The following is a 23122-nucleotide window of genomic DNA, read 5'->3' on the forward strand; positions in this document are numbered from 1 at the left end:
GCTGGCGGGGGGCCGCGGCAGTCCCGGGCCAGCAGACGGTCCAACGTGCCGGCCCCTCCCGCCCCCCGCCAAGTTCCCACTGTGTCCGGGGCGCGGGCTTCGCCCAAGTTTGCAGGGCGATGCCCTTCCCGGAGCCCGACTCGTGGGCCGGGCGGGAGGGGCGCATGATTGACAAGCTGAACTACAGACTCATCTCTTACCTTAGGCCGCGGGCGCTGATTGGCTGCTCGCTGACATCCTCAAACCCGGCTGCTCCGCGCTGGGCTCGGGAGGGGGGCGGCTGCGGGTGGAGGTGCGCTTCTGACAAGCCCGAAAGTCATTTCCAATCTCAAGTGGACTTTGTTCCAACTATTGGGGGCGTCGCTCCCCCTCTTCATGGTCGCGGGCAAACTTCCTCCTCGGCGCCGCTTCTAATGGAGCCCCACCTGCTCGGGCTGCTCCTCGGCCTCCTGCTCTGTGGCACCAGGGTCCTCGCCGGCTACCCAATTTGGTGGTAAGACTCGCCTCTTGTCTGCCCGCGGCCCGATTTCTCCGCCGAGTCCCGGGGAGGTGGGCGGGGGGGGGGGGGGGGGCGCGCCGGCCGGGGGTGGGCTGCGGCTTTTTTCTCCTTGCCTCCCTCCAGCCCCCCACTCGCCCACCCCTCCTGGATTTTCTGCTGGTGTCGCCTTCAGAATCCAACTCCTGGCTTTTCTGATAATCACCATTTTCCCTGCTACTCGCTACAGAGGCTGGAGGACTTTCCCCGGCTCAGAAGGTCTCTGATTTCTTAAATCCTAACCCTTCGCCCGTCCCAATCTGGGGGGCCTGAAGACCCTCCATTTGCTTGCAGTTGGGTTTCTGGAAATCCAGCGCGGTCCCTGGGGCCCAGCCACTCCTCTTCTCCATTTTGGGGTCTTCATGGGCAAAATCATCCTGTTTCTTCATTGCCACCCCCCGCTCCGCCGGCGCCTCCATCAAGAGATTTCCCCACAATAACCCCGTTTTGCCTTCAGATTTCAGACCCCGATGGCTTCAGGGATCCCCGGGGTAGGGGAGCAGGGGGGATTTCATCAGATTCTCCCCACTCTGCTCTAGATTAATCTTGAGCCTCAGAAGTGAATATGGTATTTGCTGATCGAGATGCCATTGAATTCGGATTTTATACATTTCGTGTTTGTCCATCCTGGCAAAAGGGGGGCTCTTTGAAAATGTAGTGGTTTGGGAGGGGGTGGGTTTGTGCTTTGACCAAAACCCCAATTCTCCATGTCAAATTCGTTCCTTTTGGAAAACCGAGGACCGAGGAGAAAGGGAGAGAGGGAAAGGAGAATTCTGTCCCCGAGAAATGCGGATACAAAAGACATTTTTAGTAAATAAGGCTGGGAAACCAGGCGCGGTGTTTAGGGGGGTGTGCGTGGATGGGGGGACTGACCAGGGAATAAACAGCCCTCTGGGAGCCCTAGTTCCCGGGAGTCCCCTTGTTTTCCAAGCAGCCCCACCGCCCCCCGGCAGGTCCCAGAGGCCAGAGGGGAAAGACACACTGAAACCAGCTCTCTAAATTATACCCCGCCTGTCCTCAGTCTCCAGCCCCCTGCATTCCGGAAAACTTTAATTAAAGAATCTTACCCTCCTGGACGTAGGAGAGCCTTGGCCTGGGGGGTGGGAGGTGAGGAGGAAGAATTTGGGGTCCAGGAGCGAGAAGAGGGCCCGTGGCCCCTGGGGTGAGTGTCAGAGAGGAATGCCACCTGCGTGTCCCCCTTTCCCTGACTGGCCGCCCCCTCCCCAGCCCAAGGTAGGGGGAGCAGAGCCAGCAGGATTCCGGGGCCACACCCTGGGTCTGTGTCCGGTCGTTTGGGGACAGTAGCACTTGGGGGCCGGGATGGGGGCAGGAGCAGGGCATGGCCAAGGGTCCGTGTGGAGAGGGTGCTGAGAGTTGCTACCAGGACATATACCCAAGGGAAAGTCTTTCTTCTGCCCAACCCATCCTTCCCGCAGCTTCGGGCTGGCCTGAGGCCTCCTGTGCGTAAAGAAGTCCAAGGGGCGGCTGGGGCAGACAGGGATTCCAGGTTGGGGGCTCTGCCTAAACCAGTCCTGCCTTTTCAGCCCTTTCTGACCTTCTTTCCATCCCTGGGCCAAGGCCATGCTGTTCTTTGCCTTCCTGGGGACTAGTAGGGGGGGAGGGTATGGAAGAGAATGCGTGGAGCCCCACTGGCTGCAGGGGCAAGGAAGAGAGACTAGGTCCCCTACCCCATTAACTGGAGGAGGGCACTTCCCGGGGCAGTGCCTGTGGGGAAGGGTTGTGTGTGGGGGTGTCTCATGTGTAATGGTGTGTTGGGGAACACCTAGATAGGAAGATTTGGAAAAACCTGGAAAGCCAGGACATCTTCCCTGACATAATGCTGGACACACGGCTTGTTTGGGGACTAGTGGGGAGGGACTGGGGGGGACAGGGATGCTGCTTTGTCTCAGCAGAGGAGAGGGGTGTGTGTGTGTGTGTATATGTGTGTGTGTGTGTGTGTATGTGTGTATGTGTGTGTGTGTGTGTGTGTGTGTGTGTGTGTGTGTGTGTGTGTTCTAGGTCTATGATCCTAAGAGGTGTCAAATGTATACTAGTATCTGTATATGGAAGAGTCTGTGCCTGCAGCTGGGCGACCATGGATGTGAACTCATGTGAGATGGGGGGATCCATGGCTGTGACAGGGTGTGCTGTGCCCCTATAGACCAGTGACAGCAAGTAGCTGATTCTAGGATGTGTGTGTGTATGTGTGTGTGAGACAGAGAAAGTCTAGAAGTGTCTGTGCTCACGTAAAGGTCAGCACCTGTGTCTGCTTGTGACACTATGCATGACTGTGTTCATGACTGGGCATGCGAGTGTTGTGTGTGCGTGTGTGTGTGTGCGTGTGTGCGTGCGTGTGCGCGCATGCCTTCATGACGGTGTAAGGGGAAAGCCCCACAGCTGTCTTTGTGCATGGATATCAGTGCTCATGGCCATGACCTGATTGTGCTTGTAAGTATGTGTGTGAGGCTGTGAGTGGGTCCGCCTGTGACCCTGCCCTCAAGTCACTGGCTGGGCCCACGGTTGTGGATATGTTCGCGGACCTATGACTTACGGGTGTGAGTGACGTCCGAGCTTGGGTGCTTGGTGGGTGTCCATGGTCCTGGAGGGGCGGTCCAGCAGGAGACAAAGGTCTGACGAGGAAACTGCTGGGGACACAGCTGACCGAGGGTCGTGGGCTGGGCGGTGTGGGGCAGGGTACAGGGCCCTCCCTGGCGCGAGCTCATCCTGTCTGCCTGAGGACTGTGGTCAGCAGCCCTCCTCCCAGACCATTTGTCTTTGGTCTTGGGACTGGGATGGAGGGTAAGTCGCCTTCTCAGAGCTGGGGCGGGCCTGGGACGGGGACCATAGAGTGGACAGGCCTCAGATTCCTGTTCCCACTCTGCCTCCAGGGCGGTCAGTCGGATTCCAGTTATTTGAGCGTCTGAGCCCAGCATCGCCTGCCCTCTTTGGCCCACCCAGCTCACACATTCCCCAGGAGGATTTGCAGGGGGAAGCGTTTAGCGGGGATTCCTGTCCATGCCACCCCTCCAGGAAGGCGCCCCCAGCCCCCCGCAGCCTGTGCTGCCCAGGCCCCAGCCCTGAGAAAAGGCGGACCAGAAAGTAGAGCTATAAGGGCCTCAGACGGGGGCTCGTGGAAGGAACAGATGTGCTCCGGGGCTTTACAGCCAGGTAGTGGTAGAGCTGGGACAGGAAGCGGTGACAGCAGCCCTGGATTCTAGAATTCTTCTTGTCAGTCCCAGTTAGCGCCTGCTGGAGGAACTTGTCTTTCTTCTCCCTCTTGGGGGAAAAATGAACTCCCTTATTAGGACCCATCCTAGGGCCCTGCTGCATTCCAGAGACAGAGGCCCTGATGGAAGGGGCCCTACCCGGGGGTCAGGTGCACGCCCTGCCTCTTTGTGACCCACCCATATGGGCGCCTGTGTCCTCATCTCTCACTCAGGGCTCACCAGCCTGCCCTGCCTCCTCCCAGCCGGGGTTGGGGGGCGGGGGCGGTGGCAGGGGGAAGCGTTCTGCCGAAGTCAAGGGCAGGGAGCTAGGAAATAAGACACCTGAGTTTTCTCTCCACCGTCCGGGACCTACTTCCCCACTCAAGTGGCTGCCCTAGTCCCTGCCTCAGTTTCCCCTGTCAGGTGTCCCGCTGCCTCCCCACCGCGCTCCCGCCTCCACCCGCCTTTCAGAGGCTTGTGAACATGTTCAGTCAAACCCCGTGGGGGTCAGTGGGCTGGGCCCAAGGAGGCACCTGGAGACTGCGGGGGAGGAAGGCCCCAGGCCAGGTGTTAACACTTGTAACAGGCAGGAATTACAGCTGGCTGGGGCTGGGGCTGGCGAGGAGCTGAGCTGGCTGGAGGCTGTTGATCCCACAGACAGACAGACAGACAGACAGATGGGCAGATCCGATGGCCGGGCTTGAACCGGGTGGTCTCCCTTCCAGGGCAGGCCTTTCCCTGGGGGAATGTGGCCGGGAAATTAATCCGGGTCTTTTGGAAGTGAGTTTACAACCCTCGCGCCCCCCCCCCCCACTGTGGGTGGGGTTTGCTGTCCAGCGGGAGCAAAATTGGTTGCCCGATCTGTTTGCGTTCTTATGATGGGACCACGTTTTGTTTTAAACAAAAACAAGAACAGGTCAAATGTTATAATAACACCAGGAGCCTGGAGCTGAGTTAGGATGGGGTGGGGGGGAAGGCTTGCGGTGGGGGGGGGGGGGGTGGGGTGGGGAAGGGGCAGCAGTCAGGGAAAGTTCTCCCAGAACCTCAGAGCATTTTCGACAGCTCTGGGGCCAAGGGGCAAGCGATGGGTAGAGGCTGGGCCCTGAGCATCAGCCCCACCCTGGGGATCTTGGGGGCCCGAGATCTGAGACAGCTGCCTGGTAGGAAGACCTTTTGTGGGGGGGGGGGGGTCGAAAAAGGCAGGAAGTTCTTTAGTGGACACTCTCCCTCCCTGCAGCTTTCCGTGGTGACAAACCCAGCCAGACCCCGCCGGCACCCGCACTCTGGCATCTGGGCACGTGTTCAATAACTGATAAAGGTGGAGAAACTGAGGCAGAGCAAGAGGGCTCTAGGTGGAGGTCCCCAAAGGTAGATTCAGGCAAGCAAGCATCTCTAATCCACCTCACTGCAGAACTTAATGTTAAAAAAAAAAACCTGAAGGTACTTGGGCAGGTGAAGGATGGAGAAGCTAATATGGACGCTCCAGAAGGGGAAGAGAGCTCTGACCTTGGGGTTTTCTCTAGACTTTGAATAGGTCTGAGCAGGACACTAGGAGCTTTGAGTCAGGGCAGGAGAGGTGACTTTTCTCAGAGGAGGTTGGAGCTAACAGACTCTTCCAGGGAGAGTGGGGAAAAGGAAGAACTTCCTGGCCTCAGAAGGCAGTGAGCCCAGGGAGGGAGGGGGAGCTGGTGTTCCAGCCTTTTCCACCCACCCTTCTGTAAAAGCCACAGAATCCTTCTAAAGCCACCAAGGAGGGAGAGACATTCTCTACCTCTGTCCCTAACTGGGAGAGGAGGTATGCCTAACCCCTCCCTCAAAGGTTAGGGCCATCCGGGAATTACATCTACACCGTTATGTTTTCGTGAGTGCCAGGAAGTGGTTAGAGCTGAGTGGGGAGACTTTTGTCTGAGTTCTAAGTTCTCCTGTGTGACCTAGGATGAGTTTCTTTTCTTCTCTGTGCTTTGAGTCCCTGACTCCCCTCCGGGCTTCGTGCTCCTTACCGGGAGGGATCCGTTCTACCCCGGAGTTCACAGGGCTATGACCGGGACGGATACATTGCTGAGAACCATCAGCCCCAGGTGGCCCCAGAGCCACCTTCCCCCACCCTCAACCCCCACCCCTCCCAGGCCCAGTCAGACATTCAGAGCCTGCCTCAGGCAGCCTAGCCCCTTCTGCAGCCCCGTCTGACCTCAGTCCCAAAGCGGGCAGCTCCTCTCCTGCCAGGCCAGGCTGCTCACGTTCACATCCGGCTTTTTCACGTACTACCTGGGTAACCTAGGGCAAGTTAACCTCTCCGAGCCTCGGTTTCCCCATTTATAAAATGAGAATAGTGATTGCTTCTACCTCACGGCTATTGTGAAGATTAACTGAGTGGATACATATCAAGTTCTTAGAACAATGCCTGGCATACAGAAAGTACCCGGTAAATGTTAGTTACTTACACCCCATCTGCAAGCTAACTTGCCTCTTCCAAGAAGCCCTCCCAGGTTGGACTCACCTGGCTTTGTTTTCTCATCTTCAGAGGTCAGCTTGCCCATTATACTTGGCACTGGTGACCATGAGCCTGTTGCTTTCTTCTTCTTCTTTTTTAAGTTTATTGTTATTATTATTTATTTTATTTGTTTAGTAATCTTTGCAACCAACATGGGGCTCGAACTCACAACCCTGAGACGGAGAGTTGCTCACACGCTCTTCCGACAGAGCCAGCCAGGCGCCCTGACTGTAGCTTTATTCTTCGCTTGATGGAGTTCGGCCAGGCTGACCTAACCTCGGCTCTTGGCTTGCCCAGGAAGGGTAGGAAGAGAGGGCACCGAAGCCTCCCCTGGCCCTCCTCCCACCCCACAGTCTGTGGGACTTGCAGCCACTGCCATTTCCAGCTGGGACCTGGAGCCACCTCGAGCCTGGGCCGGGCTGGGGAGGGGTGGGGGAGGCGGGCTCACAGGGGGAGTGGCACCGGGGCCGCCTGGAGCAGCCGGAGCACAGAAGTTGCTCCTCCAGGAGCCGAGAGATGATTCAGAAGGTGATTTATAGACGGAAGGCAGAAAGCCTGGCTCCTGGCCGAAGCGGCTGCTTAATTACATTCTTCGGTTTGGGGGGGTGGGGGGGTGGGGGGACGAGCGGGGCGGCAGCAGAGGATGGACTTTTACCCCCTCCCCCTCCAGGCCTTGTCCCCATAGCTGCCCCAGGTCCAAGCAGTGTCCCCTCTTTTTCCTGCCCCCAGAGAAGGAATTCCCTATTGTCGACGCAAGCCTAGGCCAGGAGCGCAGGAAGAACTTCTGGGGCTGGAGGAGGGGGAGGAAAAGGGAGGAGGCCAGAGTCCCATCGCCTGGGACTCCTCCAGGGGAGTGTGGCCTTACAGAGGGGGCTGGGAAAGAGGGCCGCCCTGGGGAGGGTCACTTCCTCTCTCCCCTGCTTCTGGGCAGGTGAACAGCTAACCCAGCCGAAGGCAAAGGGTTTCTAGAATCTTCCTGAAGGTACCGACCCCACACTTTCCCGCAGGTGCCCTATCCTACTGCTGCTTCTGGATCCTTCCTTCAAGTATGTTCCTTTTAGGTTGTTCAGTTTTTCAGCGAGCTGTGGGCTGGGGACTAGGGACCAGGGTTGATGCTGAGCGGTTGAAACCCAGTTCTCGCGTGCCCGACGACCTGTGTCGTGTGGGCACAATGTCTGCCTCAGGTCCAGAGGGTTCTCCGGGCAGGGTCAGCTTTGTATCAGAGGGAGAGGAACTTTGCTATCCTCATATTAAACCAACGTATCAGGGCCACCACACTTCTCCTGCTGAAGCGAAAATTACTTCTGCACTGTTGACAAGCAATCCCCCCCTTCTGCTGAGTTACTTGCCGTGGTGACATCTGGATTCCCTCTATGAACGCTGACCCGTGTGGCAGCCTGACATCTCTCTGCTACTTCTTGGTTCCCGTGCAGTCTCATCGTGGCTCTGAACCCCCAAGCCCCACCTCTAGTTCTGGAGGCTAGAAAGGTGTGTCGGGGGCAGGGTGGGAGGGTAGCCCAGACCGATAGAGTCTATTTATCTGTTTTGCAGCTCGGCACGTACAGCCGGGAGGAGTTGGCAGGGGTCAGGATGGGGACACTAGACAGCTCTCTGGTTCCCCCTGAGGCGGGCCTTCTCAAAATGGCCTCATTATGTGTGTGGAGTGAATTCCAGAAATGTCAGGCACACCCATACATCTAGGGCAAGGATGGAGACCCAGAAGCATGCTGGAGGACAAGAGGGGACAGTGTGGGACGGCGGGAGGTTTCCGGCGCCGTGAGTTAGGGGTCCCGAGACCTGGCTCTGCCATTCGTTGTGGTCTGACATTAGGCCAGTCCCTTCACTGTTGTGGACCTCAGGAAATAGGGCACTTGGGCAAGCTGTTGGCCTCGGACTTCCAGCTCTGAGATTTCAATCCCGGATTCTGATCACCCAGCGATTTGCATTAGCGAGCTGCCTGGAGGAGGGGGGGTTCGTCACCGAGAGTTGATCTCGGGGCAGGGTGGGGAGTAGTGAGCACAAAACTTTATACTCACCCAGCCGTGAGGTCACGGATGCGTCTCGAACCTTCCCAGGCCTCGGTTTTCTCATCTGCAAAGTGAGTGACGATAATAACGCGATCACTCGCCCCGCCTACCTGTAGGGCTGCCAAGAGCTTCGGAAGCAGTCGTCTTTACGAAGCCCTTTGAGAAGCGTCAGGTTCCTTCCAGAGAAGTTAGCATCATTGCCGGTCCTACCAGAGAAGAGGAGTAAGATGCGGCCCCTGGTCAGAGGGTGCTAAGCGCGAACCCAGCAGGACTGTCTGAGCCTGAGGAGTTGGTATTTTCCGCAGAGGAGGAAGAAAGGGGCTGGATACGGGCATCTCCGCTCCTTCCTGGGGGCTTCGTGAAGCTCAGTGAGGAGCCCCCCAGGGAGGGGCAGAGGTTGAGGCCAAGTGGCCGCAAGACATGCCCCGGTCCATAGCGTATAGTGCGGGACACGGGAGCCCTCCCCACCTAACGCGGAGACCAGAGGCCTGACCGGGGCTCGGCCGGGCACAGAGCAGGATTTCTAAGCAGCGACACGCAAGAGTGGGAGACGTGGGTGGAAGTGAGGTGGGGGTAAGAGTAGAGGGCTCTTCTGAGGCCTGTGGTCACCAGGTCATCGCCTGCATAAGGGCCGTTCACTCGAGCGAGGCTGGAAAGACCGGGGGCCGAGTGTGCTTGCCCGCGTGCCTGTGTGCGTGCGTACATGCGTGTTGGGGGTGGTAAGGACCAAGCACCCAGTCTGTTGGGAGGGCTGTTGGGTGAAACCTGCCCCTGGGCGAGGAGTCCCACTTATCTGACGGAGCCAGCCTGGCCAGCGAGAAAAACCAATCTCTCCTCTCTCTCCCCCTCTCTCCTCTCAGGGCCACTAGGAATGCAAATAGGGGTTTGTGGCAGTGCCAGTCAACTAGCCTCCTGCCTCCTGCCCAGCTCCTCGCCACGTAGCTTCCTAACTGGCATTTCTGAGGGCCTCTCCCCTGCTCTCACACCTCCTGTGGCTCCCCACTTCTCGTCTGGCACGGAGGCTCCCTAGGATTTGGCTTCTGCCCACCTACTCGGTAGTAGTTTCATAAGCCTCCTGGAGCACGCCCCCCTCCCCACCCCCCCCCACCCCTGGCCAGGTCCTCTGTGCCTGTTCGAGGAAATACCTCGCCACCCCCAGCCTCCCTTCCCCACACTCAACGGCTGAAATTCCACTTTGTCTTCGACCCAGATCAAAACCCTCTTCCTTCGGGAAGCCCTTCTAGATTTCCAAAGCGATGTACTTCTAAGCGGGGGAAAATGCCATCACTCTCTGTCCCTACAAGCAGACGCGCCATACGTTCCCACTGCCTTCTGCCATGGGCTTTGGGTGTCTTATTTTCGTCCTACAGATGCCCCCCTCGAGGAAGAATCTGTGTTGTAGTCCCCTTGCAACTGCCCCCCACCAGTGCCCGGCATCTAATAGGGGTCAGTAAACAAAAACACGGCTCTGTGCCATGTGTGATGCGCTCTCTCAAGGCACAGGGACAAAAGGTGTTTCTGAGAGTGCCAGCTGCATCGTGCCTCGCGACGGTGTCACAAGCAGACTGAATGGGCCGAACGGATACAAACCCCACTTGCCGGTGTGACCTGAGGCTCAGAGCACCTGGCTTCTGCTGACTTTGAAAGGCAGCCGGTCCTGCTTCCCCTTGACCAGCGGTCAGCCTGTCCTGCTCCGCTCAGGTCCCCCTGGCCCAGGCCATGTGGCCGACAGCCCTGAACAGCGGGGTGGGAGCCCAGACCCAAGCAGGCTGCTGTCTGAGCCTTGTCCCTAGAGTCTCCGCTCCCCTGGGATTAGATTGTCCATCCCGGGTCCGTTTGGAAACTTTGTCCATCTGTGATCTCTCTCCCTCCACACCCCCCTCACCCTCACCAGCTCATGCTATACTTGGGAACCTAAATCTTTAGTTTTAAACTCCCATTCGGTGGGACGTGTTTCTCCCCCCCAGGATTAGGTGAGTGTTTGTTGGTGGTGTTTGTGTGCTGGTTCCCATACATACGTCATGGTCTTCTAGAAAAAAATCTCACCCCACTCTGCAGTTGGGGACTCTGGTCACGCAGCCTGTATTTGGAATCCACATCCGATCGGGCCCAAAGCTTTTTCTCTCTCCCACCGCTCAGGCTCAAAAGCTGACTTCTTATTTGGGGCAAGAATTTACCTATTCATGTTCTACCTTATTCCCCAAAGGATGGCTTTGAGGCCAGATTACATGTGACCTTCAAATGGCAAGCTGCTACTTTGGGTCTATTGATACTATTTCTGAAACTCTGGGAGGTCCCTTAGATGAGGATGTGTGCTAGTCACTGGCGAACCTTCCACAGGTCTTCAAGCTGGGCTAGCTGGGTGTGGGCATTAGAGGCCAGGCGACCGTTTTGTCACCCCTGGGATGGGCGCAGGGTGCTTGGGCAAATCCCTGCTTTCTGAGCCTTCGTTTTTCTCACCTGTGAAACAGAGTTCCAGCTCTAAGTTTCATCCTTCTGTTTAGTCCCTTCTGCCCCTTCGCGCCCGACCTTTGTCATACACATCCCAGAAAGCAATCGGACAGAACCTTCACGCCCAAACCAATTCTCGCGTTAGTGTGTCTGATTCAATTGATTTTTCACCCCATCTTCACAATTCAGTATTCAACTTTATTCCTTCCTGAGGACAAGCATGATCTCTCCTTTCAGATGAAGTATATTTCCCTTTATGTCCTGGCTGTTAGGTAACCCAGAGTCAAACTTGGAGTTCAATCCTTGACCCTGACTTGGCATATTTGTCTTCTTTACCTTGATCCTGATTTTCTGGTTTTAAGGTTATTATTTAATCCTGTGTGTTTTTTTTTTTTTTCAACATTTATTTATTTTTGGGACAGAGAGAGACAGAGCATGAACGGGGGAGGGGCAGAGAGAGAGGGAGACACAGAATCGGAAACAGGCTCCAGGCTCTGAGCCATCAGCCCAGAGCCCGATGCGGGGCTCCAACCCACGGGCCGCGAGATCATGACCTGGCTGAAGTCGGACGCTTAACCGACTGCGCCACCCAGGCGCCCCTATCCTGTGTGTTTTGTAGTATAAGCTCCTTGAGGGTACGCACCGTCTTGCACACTGGCTGTATCCTCTGTGCCTGGCAAGTACAGAGTAGTTGCTCAATAAACATTTGTTGTCTTTGGAATAAACGGTTGCTATCAAATCCTTTCTGGAAAACGGCAAGGCACACATACATTTTTTAAAAATCTTGCCCTATGGCGCCTGGGTGGCTCAGTCAGTTAAGCGTCCGGCTTTTTTTTTTTTTTTTTTTTTAATGTTTATTTATTTTGGAGAGAGAGACAGAGACACGGAATCCAAAGCCAGCTCCAGGCTCTGAGTTGCCAGCACAGAGCCCGACACGGGACTGGAACCTGCGCCCCGTGCGATGGTGACCTGAGCCGAAGTCGGAGGCTCAACCGACTGAGCCAGCCGGCCTCAAGTGATTCCGACTTTTGATTTTGGCCCAGGTCACAATCTCATGGTTGTGAGATCGAACTCCGAGTTGGGCTCCGCTCTGGGAGTGGAGCCTGCTTAAGATTCTCAATCTCCCTCTCCCTCTGCCCCTCCCCTGCTCATGCTCTCTCTTTCTCTCCGGGAGGGGTGGGGGGGGGCGGGTGGTAGTTTTGCTCTATCAGGGAGTTGGGTGGTAAGAATTCTATCAGTCTCTACTTCTTTATCATCGGCTCCCCCTCCACCGGAAATCTATTAAAATCTTGTCTTTGGGTAAGTGACCATCTTTTCTTTTGTCATGAGCTGCTTAATTCGAAACTTGAAATGGGAAGCTCTCTTGTTTCCGGCCAATGAGTCTGCTTTTCCCCTGCCCTGGCTCCCTTCATATCTGGTTCCTCCCACCTCCCCTTGCCCTGGAAGCCAGCCAGTGCCATTGCTGCCATTCTGCAGGTGACAGGATGCCCCGGTCGCATCCACCCCGTCTCCCCAGCTGGGATGCTCCCACTCCCCAGCAGCTACCGGGAGAACAGCTATCGCTAAAAGGCACGGTGGGGAGGGAGGCCGAGCGGGAGGAGGCCAGGCCCAAGGTCACGCCGCATGAGCACCAGGGCCCCTCTCCGCCAGCCAGGCCTCTCCCATTGGCGACACTGGCTTGGCTTGGAAGGTGCCAAGCCCCCACCTACCGACAGATCTCCAAGGAGGGGAGCTGGCCTGGGGGGCCAGGCGGGCCTCACCCATCTGCCGGCAAGGTGTCCTCTCGGCTCTGCGTCACTTCTCCCCTCCCCTGCTTCTGCCCTGGGCAGCACCTCTGGAGACCAACCCACTCAGCCCCTTGACGTTAGGAAAGAGGACGCCCAACCACGGGCCGGGTGGACCTCCGTTTTAACGGAAGCTTCTGCAAAGAAAGAGACTCTGGGGCCTGCCCCAGCTATCAGGAGGGACGGCGTCTAGGCCACCGTCCTTGCAGCCGACTGCCCCTTCGTCCCTATTTTGTCTGTGAGACAGCTGAGGCTGCCGGAGCCTGAGGAGGGAGCTAGGGAGCAAGTAGGGGAGGCAGGTCACGGTCAGCTGATAATTCATCATGGACCGTGTGTGCTGAGGAAACAGAGCACACACTTCATTTTTATTTCTTTTATAAAATTAAAAAAAAATTGAAGGTTTATTTATTTTTGACAGAGAGAGAGAGGGAGAGATAGCACAAGCGGGGGGAGGGGCAGAGAAAGAGAGGGAGACACAGAATCCGAAACAGGCTCCGGGCTCTGAGCTGTCAGCGCAGAGCCTGACTCAGGGCTCGAACTCTGACCGGCAACATCGTGACCTGAGCCAAAGTCAGACGCTCAACCCACTGAGCCACCCAGGCGCCCCTCTTTTATAAAACTTTTTAAAGTTTGTTTTGTTTATTTATTTAGAGCGCGAGCTTGAGCAGAGGAAGGGGAGAGAGAGAGGGGACGAGAAAGATCCCGTGCAGGCTCCGCGTTGTCAACACAGAGCCCCGTGTGGGACTTGAACGCACGAGCCGTGAGATCAGGACCCCAGCTGAAATCAAGAGTCGAATGCTTAACCCACCGAGCCACCGGGCACCCCCGCACACACTTTAACTCATCCCCTGCCACGATCTCAGGAGGCAGATACTCTCGTTATCCCCATGCTACAGATGACGAAACTGAGGTCCCAAGAGAGCCAACCCATTGCCCCGGCCTCCACGGCTGGCCAGCCCGGGAGCTCCAACCACAGCACAAACCGCCTGTAGCCAGGCCTGCCAGGCCTCGCAGGCCTTCCAGTGACACCACCCCACATCCTGAGAGTCAGGAAGTTCCTCCTTAGGTCTCACTGCAGTCTTTCCTGGCTTAGTCCAAGCCCAGATTCTCTTGTTTGTCCTGCTGGGGACCTGAGCTGCACTGTAGATTTCCAGTTTGCCTCCGGGACAGGGGTGCATTTCTCTCTGAGTCTTCCCTTCTCCGGAACAACCCTTCCCGGGTGGCCCGGTCTCCCGCACGCCTTTGGCCACCTTGCTCTTCCCCTTCCAGTCTCTCTCCTATTGCAAGTTATGTGAGTCACACAACTTGCCTTTAGACCGGGGTGAAGGGGTCCTGCCAGACCCTTCAACTTAGAGGGCTCCGCTCAAGTGTCTTGAGGCCGTGTCCCTCCGCACAGGGCATGGGGTCTGGGGCCCAAGGGGCTGTACCCACCTAGAGCCCACACTCTCCGACCCCCAGCCAATGCTCTGGGTACTCAAGCCCCTGGACTTTCTTGCCCAAATGGCCGTGAGCCTGCTTCTGGGTGGTGCAGACCTTTGTCTGGATTTCAGCCTGTCAAGGCAGACCATACTGCCGGTGTTGCTGGTGTGGGTGCCCTGGGGCGCAAGAGGTAACCAGGGGAGGCCATTGGCAGGGACGGTGCATGGGGGCTTGGAGGTTCTTTTGGGGTGTCCAGTGTGCGATAGAATAGAGATATGCAGACAGCAGGCTGGGGGCTGGCTCTCCCCTTGTCACTTTTTTCTTTTTTTTCTTATTTACATTATTTATTTATCTAAGTCATCTCTACATCCCACGTGGGGCTCGAACTCACGACCCCGAGATCAAGAGTCACATGCTCTACTGACTGAGCCAGCCAGGCGCCCTCCACACCCCCACCATGTTTTCTAGCATAAAACTCCGTGGAGAACCCAGCCTTTCAGGTGGTGAACAAGGATGAGAGAATGACTTTTTTTTTTTTTTTTAATGTTTATTTATTTTTGAGACAGAGGGAGAGACAGACAGACAGACAGTGTGATCGGTTAGGGGCAGAGAGAGAGGGAGACACAGAATCCGGAGCAGGCTCCAGGCCCCGAGCTGTCAGCACAGAGCCTGACGCGGGGCTTGAACCCACGAACCGCGAGCTCATGACCTGAGCCGAAGTCGGTTAAGACTGAGCCACCCAGGCGCCCCGAGAATGACTTTTTAACTCACGATTGGAGTACACACACGGGAAAGTACAGAAGGTAAAAGTTGAGAGCTCACTGAGTTGAACGGGAACACATCATATTTAACAGTTTGTTGACCCGATACGAAATCTTTACATGTTGGGCGCTGGTAGAAGGGCCTCTGCTTACGCTCTCACGCAGGCCCGGGGGCCGCCCCAGCCTGAGAATCGGGGAGAAGGCTTGCTTCCTCCAACTTTGCATCGTCTGCCCTTTCCACCTTAGCAGGTCGACTGCCTTCTACACGGGCAACACCTCCAGCTCCTCCGCGTCTGGGGTCACCTCGCACCTTCAAGTCCCTTCTCGTTAAGCTGCAACGTTGTCTTAACCCCTCCTGAGCCTCAAAGGAGCCTCCTTCATGTTTGCTCGGTTTTGTCATTTTAAACCGGCCCCATCAGAAGCGCGTTCAGCTGGCCGTTCTGTTGTGCCTCCTCCCGGGCACGGCCTGTGATGCCCTGCATGTTCCAGCCCCTCCCGAACCCCCCACCTAGCCCATGGCCCACTCCCGCCCCCTCCCCATGACCTACTTTTCCTTGCATGGGTTAGAGTGTGAGCTTGGGGGACAGCAGTCCTGAGCTCCACCTAGATGGTTCTGCCTGTACCAGCTGGGTGACCCGAAACTCTCTGAACCTCCGTTTTCTCTGCAAAATGAGGGTTACTCTCATTTCTCACGTAAAATGAGGAGTAAAGGACATAACACGCGTGGGACTTAGCGTGGGGTCTGGCGTCCACGCATTTTGCTATCCTTGATCTTGTTTTATTGTCTGTGTTGTCCTTACACTGCCTCATACCTCCAGGCCTCTATGCTCGGCCCTGCCTTCCTTTGGGAGGACCTCTTCAAAAATTTTTTTTTTTTTTCAACGTTTATTTATTTTTGGGACAGAGAGAGACAGAGCATGAACGGGGGAGGGGCAGAGAGAGGGAGACACAGAATCGGAAACAGGCTCCAGGCTCTGAGCCATCAGCCCAGAGCCCGACGCGGGGCTCGAACTCACGGACCGCGAGATCGTGACCTGGCTGAAGTCGGACACTTAACCGACTGCGCCACCCAGGCGCCCCTGGGAGGACCTCTTCAAACTTACGTTTATTTTTGAAAGCCCAGTTCAGGCAACATTGTGTCTGGGTGGCCCTCCTTCGGCCCGGCCCCGACTCACCCCCTTCCGCCTGGAGCCCTTTCATGGACTAGACTGGAGGCCCCTGCGGGCAGGACCAGCTCTCGGTCGCCTTTGAACCCACGTCCCCAAGCACGGCAGGGGGCACGCAGTGGGTCCTCTGAGACAAGTCGTGGAGTGAAGGGGACACTGCTGAGAGTCACAGGCCACTCACAGGCTCAGCCTTCCAGCCCAGGCTGGATGCTCAGAGCCTCTGTGAGGCCGTCCCGGGATAGCCTGCTGGCACTTTTCACGTATTCTCGTGAATTCTCAGTGAGCCCTTCACGTACATCTGCCCGGCCTCCCCGACTAGAGAGTCAGCCCTTTGAGAGCAGGATTCCCCTGAAATGTCTTCATACCCCTAGTGAGCCTCCCACATCACCCTGAATAATGCAGGAGCACAGCTGCTAATTCTGCTGATTGGTGGCCGACGGGCCGGAGGCTCCTTCCCAAGCAAGCTCACGTCCGGGTTCGGCTGGTTCCCACTCTCTGGGACAGCGCTTCCCCCAACTCTGTGATTCCTCAGAGTGTCCAGCCCTGAGCCTCAAAGCCTCTGCGCTGGAAGGCAGCCTGGTGTTCCAGAAAGAGGGGTCAAATTGGCCGTAGCGTGAATCTCAGAGGTGCTACTTAATTGCTCTGGAAGTTTGGGTGGCTTCTTAAAAAATCCCTGAGTCTCGGTTTGTTCGTCTGTACAACGGGGGTAGAATTTCTGACCTCAGGGCAGGTGTCGAGATGAAATGAAACAATATACAGGAGCTGAGTTAAAGGGGAATAAATAGTGACTAAATCAAGGATGTTCTGAAGGTCATTCCAGTGTAGCAAGGGTTATAAAACTATATCGGATTTGTGCAACGAAAAGACCTGAATTCCTTCCAAAACAGAAAAGGCCACACTCAGGGAAAGCCGTATGCTCTATGCTGTTTTGTCCCAACCAATTTAACCTGTTTGAAGAGAAAAGTGGGTGATGGGCATGGGGCAAAGTCTGTGACTCAGTGGACCCAATACAATGTGGACTCTGGCCTGACCTTACGTCCGGGTGTCCTGTTGGGCCAAAATACTCACAGAGGCCTGCAGCTCTTGGGAAGGGAAGGGCAAATTCGATGTGGAAGCTGTCAGTTCTTCCTGGGGTTCCAAGCAGTGGTCTGTGTGGGTTTCATACGACTCTGGTTACTGGCGTTAGACATTGGCCATTTCAGCCTTCCCAAGTGCCGTGAGCCAATCAGGCTGAGGGCACCAGGAGGCCTGGGTAGGAGGCGGGCTGTCCCAGGGACAGCAGTGAGAGGTGAGAGAGGCCTGCCAGACCACGGGAAGGAATGTTGAGAAACTGAGGCACGGAGAAGCCCCTTAATGCTTTTTGTTCTTTAAAACATTTTTGATTGCACACTGATAAAAATATATACATATATGTCATCTTTAAAAAAATATATCCACGAGGGGTGCCTGAGTGGCTCAGTCAGTTAAGCGTGTGACTTCAGCTCAGGTCACGATCTCATGGTCCCTGAGTTCGAGCCCCGCGTCGGGCTCTGTGCGGACAGCTCAGAGCCCGGAGCCTGCTTCGGATTCTGTGTCTCCCTCGCTCTCTGCCCCTCCCCTGCTCATGCTCTGTCCTTCAAAAACAAACAAACATTAAACAAACATTAAAAAATTTGTTTAAATAAGAGTTTTCCCAGCTAAGAATGCCTAAACAATATGTATTTCATCTTGCTTCTTTTTAAGCATTGTAAAAAGGACATTATGCTGTCTGCAGTCTTTTGTAGTCTGCTTTTCTCCCTCTACAGTAGGTTTCTAAATTTCAAACTAAGTTTTGGGTGTTACTGGAGCTCTTTGACTTTCACAGCTGTGTCATAGCCCATCGTCCGACGACACCACACTTGGCCGATTCATCTCCCGCCAACGGACGGGTGTCTCAGGATGCACACGAGTGACGGGTGACCATGGGGGTGCCTGTCGCACGATGCACGAGCGTCCCCCTTTGCAAGTCGACACCAAGCTCTTCAAAGAGGTTGTGCTCATTTCTAACTCTCACCTTTGCTCTACATTGTCACTGACGTTTTTGGAATCAAATGGCTTCATTTTTGGCAATCTGGCAGCTGCCAAACGTGATCTGTGGGCTTCCTGTGCAGAGATGGGACCTTTTTAAGGTCCCAGAGCTGGCGGAAGCAGAGGCAGGGCGGGGCGATGCATAGGACACGCATTTGGAAGAACATACGGCCCGCGTCTGGTGTGACTGGTGCAAGTCCCCGACTTGGCCCTTCGGTCCTTCGTGCCCCCCCAGTTCTCTGCCTGAGGCCCAGAGGGCATCACTGGCATTCGGTGACGGGACACATGGCTTAATGGAGCCCCAGCCTTCTCTTCTCTGCCTCCCCTCACCATTCCTTGTGCTCCTCAAATGCGCCCTCCTGGGTTGTGAACGTGCCCGCTCGCTTTCCAGAAACAATGCCGCTTCGTCCAGGAAGTCCCCCTGGCAGCCTCATGAGACCTAGGGTCCGTTTTCCCCCGGCCCTCTCTGTGCCTGAGTTACAGCCAGAACATCTCCCAGCTGTCACTTCAGGGAAGATCAGAAGGTGAATGTTTCCCCTAAATCTATCCAAAAGCCTGGGCTCCTTCCTTCGGCAAAGCAAAGCCGTGAGCACCTCCGCCCACCTCGGAAACCAGACGCGGCAGCCGTGTCCTGGCTGGAACCTCAGTCCTCACGGCTTGGCCTTGCCTGGGGTGAAACCCCACTTCCTCAGGCCTTTACTATAAAGATAAAGGGATCTTAGGACCCCTTCTCCGACTGGAAAACTCTTCCCTAGCACTTCTTCGCCTGACCATAACCTTCCCAGGATTTTTCAGAATCCAGCTCAGAGCTGCTGTCTTCCTGGGCACCTTCCCAGCCTAACTGCCACCACCTTGCTCCCAGCTCATCTGCACGCATTTGGGCCAGAGCAGGGCTTCGAACATGCGTGGGTGAGCCTCTTACCCCTGTCCCACTTGGGACATGCCACCTGCTACTCTCAGCCTCCTGGGGTTTATGGTGCTCATTAGCATATTAGCATTCATTAGCATAATAACCACACAGGCCCCGCAGGGATGACCCTTGCTTTCATTTGTTTAGTCTGTTTCCCAAAAGTATTGAACTTGGTAGTCCCTTCTCTCTCCCCAAATAACAACTATTACTCATTTGGAAAACACGATCTGGAAGATTCTCCTGCTCCTTTCACGTGTCGGTTTGTCCTTGTGGTCTTATTCTTCTCAGCAATCAGGCTGTGATTCCTCTTGCTTTTTATTTTGTATTTTCTTTTTAAATTAATTAATTGCTTTAGCAATCTCTACGGCCAACGTGGGGCTCGAACTCGCAACCCCAAGATCAAGAGTCGCCTGCTCTTCCGACTTAGCCAACAAGGCGCCTCTCTGACTTATAAAAATCATCCTTTGCGAACTACTTCGGTCCAGAGTAACCACCCCAGAGGGGTTGAATTGAATGAATGCATGTGCTCGGGAATGAGTGAATGAGTGAATGAATGAATGAATGAATTGAACAGTCAGTCAATTGGCTGGTCATCCAGCTGTGAAGCAGTCAGAAACTGCCGGGTCATTGTATCCTGGGGACACACTGCTATCTGGCCAGTGTCAGACCCTCTCCACAGTGGAATGACTCACTCTCCCGCATTAGGCTCTGGTAATTTTCTTTTTAGGCATCTCTCTCCCGGTGAGACTGGGAGCCCCTGCAGGGCGGGGACCACATCACCTTCACCTCCACCTCTCTGTATTCCCCGTAAGTGGGTACACAGTCCCTGGTTGCTGAATGACATCTCTCCTCTGACTCCTTCCAGAGGGATCTAGAACACTGTGGTTAAGCCTGCAGGCTTTGGAGCCAGACTGGATGAGTCTCTAACTACCCGGGTCACCTCAGGCAAATTACTTCATCTCTGCACTTCAGTTTCCCTAGCCAGCTGGGGGTGATAACAGTATCTTCCTTACCAGGCTGTTGGGGGACTATGTGAGTTAATGTGTGTAAAGCACATGAAATATGCCCGACACGGAGGGCAGTGCTGGCCTGTGCTGGCGCCGGGAACCACAGTAACCAGGGACTGTGATGTGACCTCTCCGTGCATCATCTCAGGGACCAGGAATCCGGGCAGCCGGATCAGCTGCGTTACCCCGGGGCACCTCCCCTACCTCCTCACCTACAATCACCCCCACTGAGAACCCGATGGGCTCTTTTACCCTCCGTCCTTCCCAAAAGATGGGAATCCAAGGCACTGCATGGGCAGATTCTAAGTGCACGTGCGCACAGACGAGAGCAAGTGTAAGCGAGCGAGAATGAGTTCTTTGAGAGGCCTGGGGGTTGCCATCGCCTTCGTGGCAGACGCAGGAAAACAAAGATGTTGAGGCAGGACGGGGAGAATACGCAGGAAAAAAAAAATCACCTGTGAATCAGCAATGCTGCAGAACTGGCAGAAGTCAATTTGGTCGTCACCGCCCCCGGCGCCTTGCCCAGGGCCCTGTGTGTGCCCAGGAAATGTTTGCAGGCAGGACATCTGTGCTCGCTTTTATCCAGGCAGGTTATCCAGGTGGAAGACGGATGTTTATGAGAGGGCATCAGGACTGGGGGGGGCCATCCCTGACGGCTGGGGAGAATATGCTGGAATCCCTTTCCCCACGTGCCAGCTGGCCTTCTCAGACCCTGTAGGCCGACTCCATTCTTCTCCACTTAAGAGGAGAACCCCAGGAGTCATGGGGTTGACTGTCCTCCTTTTTTCCAGAGTGGCCAGGGCTTTAGCCTGGCCATCATCCCGGGTCTCGCGATACAATATGAGTGCGATGGAAGCATGAGGGAAGGGCTGGTGGGATGGCGTGAATGTAGGAGGTTTAAGACGAGCAACGCCACGGGCTGTTTATCTTGGAGCAGAGAAGGTCGGGGGGCTGCATTCCAGGCAGGGGAGCAGCTGCTCCGTCAGCACCTGAGGAGAGGCCATGAGAGCCAAAACGGTGGCTCCGAGGGATGGCGGTGAGCTAATTAGATGAGGTTGCCCATCACATGTCACAAGGCAAAGGCACCCACGAGTGGAAGCAGTCAGTGAGTTTGGCCGAGGGACCGAGAGAAGTGAGGCTAAGAACTGTCTGGCCCGGAAAGAGGAGGGAGTTCCCAGGAATCTATGGGCTGGTCGGTCTATCAAAAGCTTGACTGGTGTGAGAAGTTGCCAAGGGGGTGAATTTATGACTTCCGCCTCTCCGTGGTGGTATAGTGTGTTCTGTGAATGAAGGGGAACCGAATTCCGTGAAGATGGGAAGAGCCCCTTATCACGGTTGGCTGAGTTCTTTGGCCCCTCAGCCCTTGGGATCCCAACTGAACTCCCAGTCTGGGCTACAGAGACCGGGCCTTGGTTTTGTGCCAAATTGCCTTCCAGCTCCAACAGGCTTCTTTCAGGGGGAACGGCCCTGGTCCCCACTTCACTGCCTACAGGGTCTAAACTCGTCAGCTGGGACCTCAGTCCCTGCTTCCTTCCCTCTTTGCTCCTTGGGTTTTGGTCTTTCTGAGTCACATCAATGTCCCAAAAGTCCCCTTCCTCTTCCTTTTCTCTCAGGGCATAAAAATCCACCTCAGAAGACCCCACCTCACCTTCACTTACTCGCCCCCTGTCTGAGGCTCAGTTTCCTTATTTGTAAAGTGGAGACCGTATCCATCTCTCAGGGCTGTTGAGGGAATTAACCAAGGTGCTGGGTGGGGAAATGCTTTCCCCAGTGGAAGGTGCTGGAACGTCTGTCATCTCCCCGGACCCCTCTGGGACGCCTCCTGGGAGAGATCCTGAATTCACATGTCCTGTCTTACCCACAAATCCCTCCAAACCTCAGACAGAGGTTTCCTTCCCACCGGGGGATGCCTTGAGCGTGGGTCTGGCCCTTTGCGAGATCCAGACAAATCGACTTCAAGAATGGAAGGTCCATTACAGCATGGAAAAGAAGGCAGACCAATAGGCAGGGACCCCAGTGTTGGGTTTACAGCCTGAGTGGCAGGATAGACTTGAGTACAAATTTCCTTCTCCTCGTCTCCCAGCCCTCCATCGACATGCTCCGTACAGACTCTGTCCTGAGAAACGTGTCCCCTCGTTGCTTTATGAGCCACTCGGTGCCACCATGTCCTAGCTGCATGACCCCAGAGAAGTTTGCTCAGCCTCTCGGAACCCATGTTGTTCCCTGTCAGATGGGGGTAATTATAACCTCAGTGGGTTCTTTGGCAAATTAAACGATATATTCTACGTAACGTGCTTTACATGGCTCCTGGCACCAGCCAGGTCTCCATAAATGTGAGCTATTATTATTCACAATAATAACCAGTCTGAGCGCCCCAGTAACTTGGTCCCCTCACTACCTTACTTACAGAATTCAGTAATTTATTTCCTCCTGACCTTATGAGACATCTTTACCCAAGTAAATACACCCTACATTCTCTTTTCCACCATTGGGCATATACCTGGACAGGCATTCCTCTTTATTTCATTTATAGCTCTGAATGTCCCCATTAGCTCATCTCCCCTGTGCTGTGTGGGCACCTCCTCTTGCCTGTGGTGACTCGGGCCTCCTCTCAGGCCAGGGTGACTCCCGAGGGAACCTTGATGGGAGCTAATATGCTTTGACATTTTGCCCCTCGTGTTGAACACACATCCTATTTGTAAAGAAAATGTTTCTTTGTTTTGCTTTAAATGTATGCTACGTGTGTGTGTGTGTGTGTGTGTGTGTGTGTGTTGTGTGATTTTTATCTCTTCTGTCTCACGTGTGTTTCTTCCTGGAAGAAATTTCTTCCTACTTTTGTCATGAATATGACTAGCACACAGAACTAAAAATATAAAAATTCCCCGTGGCCCCAGCACTGGTGTGGGCCCGGACAGGGTGGGTGCAGGCAGTGAGCTGAGGTTGACACGGCAGGAGGTGAGGACAGACCCAGAGGAGGTGAGTGGGACTCTACCATGGACTTGTGGAGAGAAGGCATTCCAGCGAGAGATGACTGGGGAGCTCAAAGTCCTAGACAAAAAAACAAAACACAGCAACAACCAAAAAACCCCAAAGGGGTAGCTGTGGGCAAGAATCGAGGAAGATGTGGACCCCCCAGTGGGAGAAGGCCTTGGTGCCTTCCGTACCTTGAACCCCAAGAGAGTTGGTCTGCTACATCTCTGCAAGAGAGTTTCCACAGGCTCACAACATTCACACTGCCGCAAGGCTAAGAACAAGTTGAGATTCAGGAAGAAGGGGAAATAAAGGCAGAAAAAACCCAAGGGCAGCAGGACTGAAAGCT

At 55.1% G+C, this 23122-nt stretch overlaps 1 protein-coding gene across 4 annotated transcripts in view; it reads left to right on the forward strand.

Annotated features, from left to right (window-relative positions):
- The first annotated feature begins 234 nt into the window (after window positions 1–234).
- WNT3 (Wnt family member 3) overlaps window positions 235–23122 on the forward strand; it is a 48220-nt gene continuing 25332 nt past the window's right edge. For 2 of the 4 annotated variants that reach the window (XM_086687590.1, XM_086687591.1), the window contains exon 1: window positions 235–493. In XM_086687590.1, coding sequence (XP_086543716.1) covers window positions 414–493 — 80 coding nt within the window. In that variant the 5' untranslated portion in view covers window positions 235–413. The remainder of the gene's footprint in view (window positions 494–23122) is intronic. The other 2 variants (XM_086687593.1, XM_086687592.1) reach the window with 2 other exon arrangements.

Source organism: Puma concolor, chromosome E1 (genome assembly GCF_028749965.1).
Source record: "Puma concolor isolate L17-30 chromosome E1, mPumCon1.1.hap2, whole genome shotgun sequence".
Taxonomy (NCBI): Eukaryota; Metazoa; Chordata; class Mammalia; order Carnivora; family Felidae; genus Puma; species Puma concolor.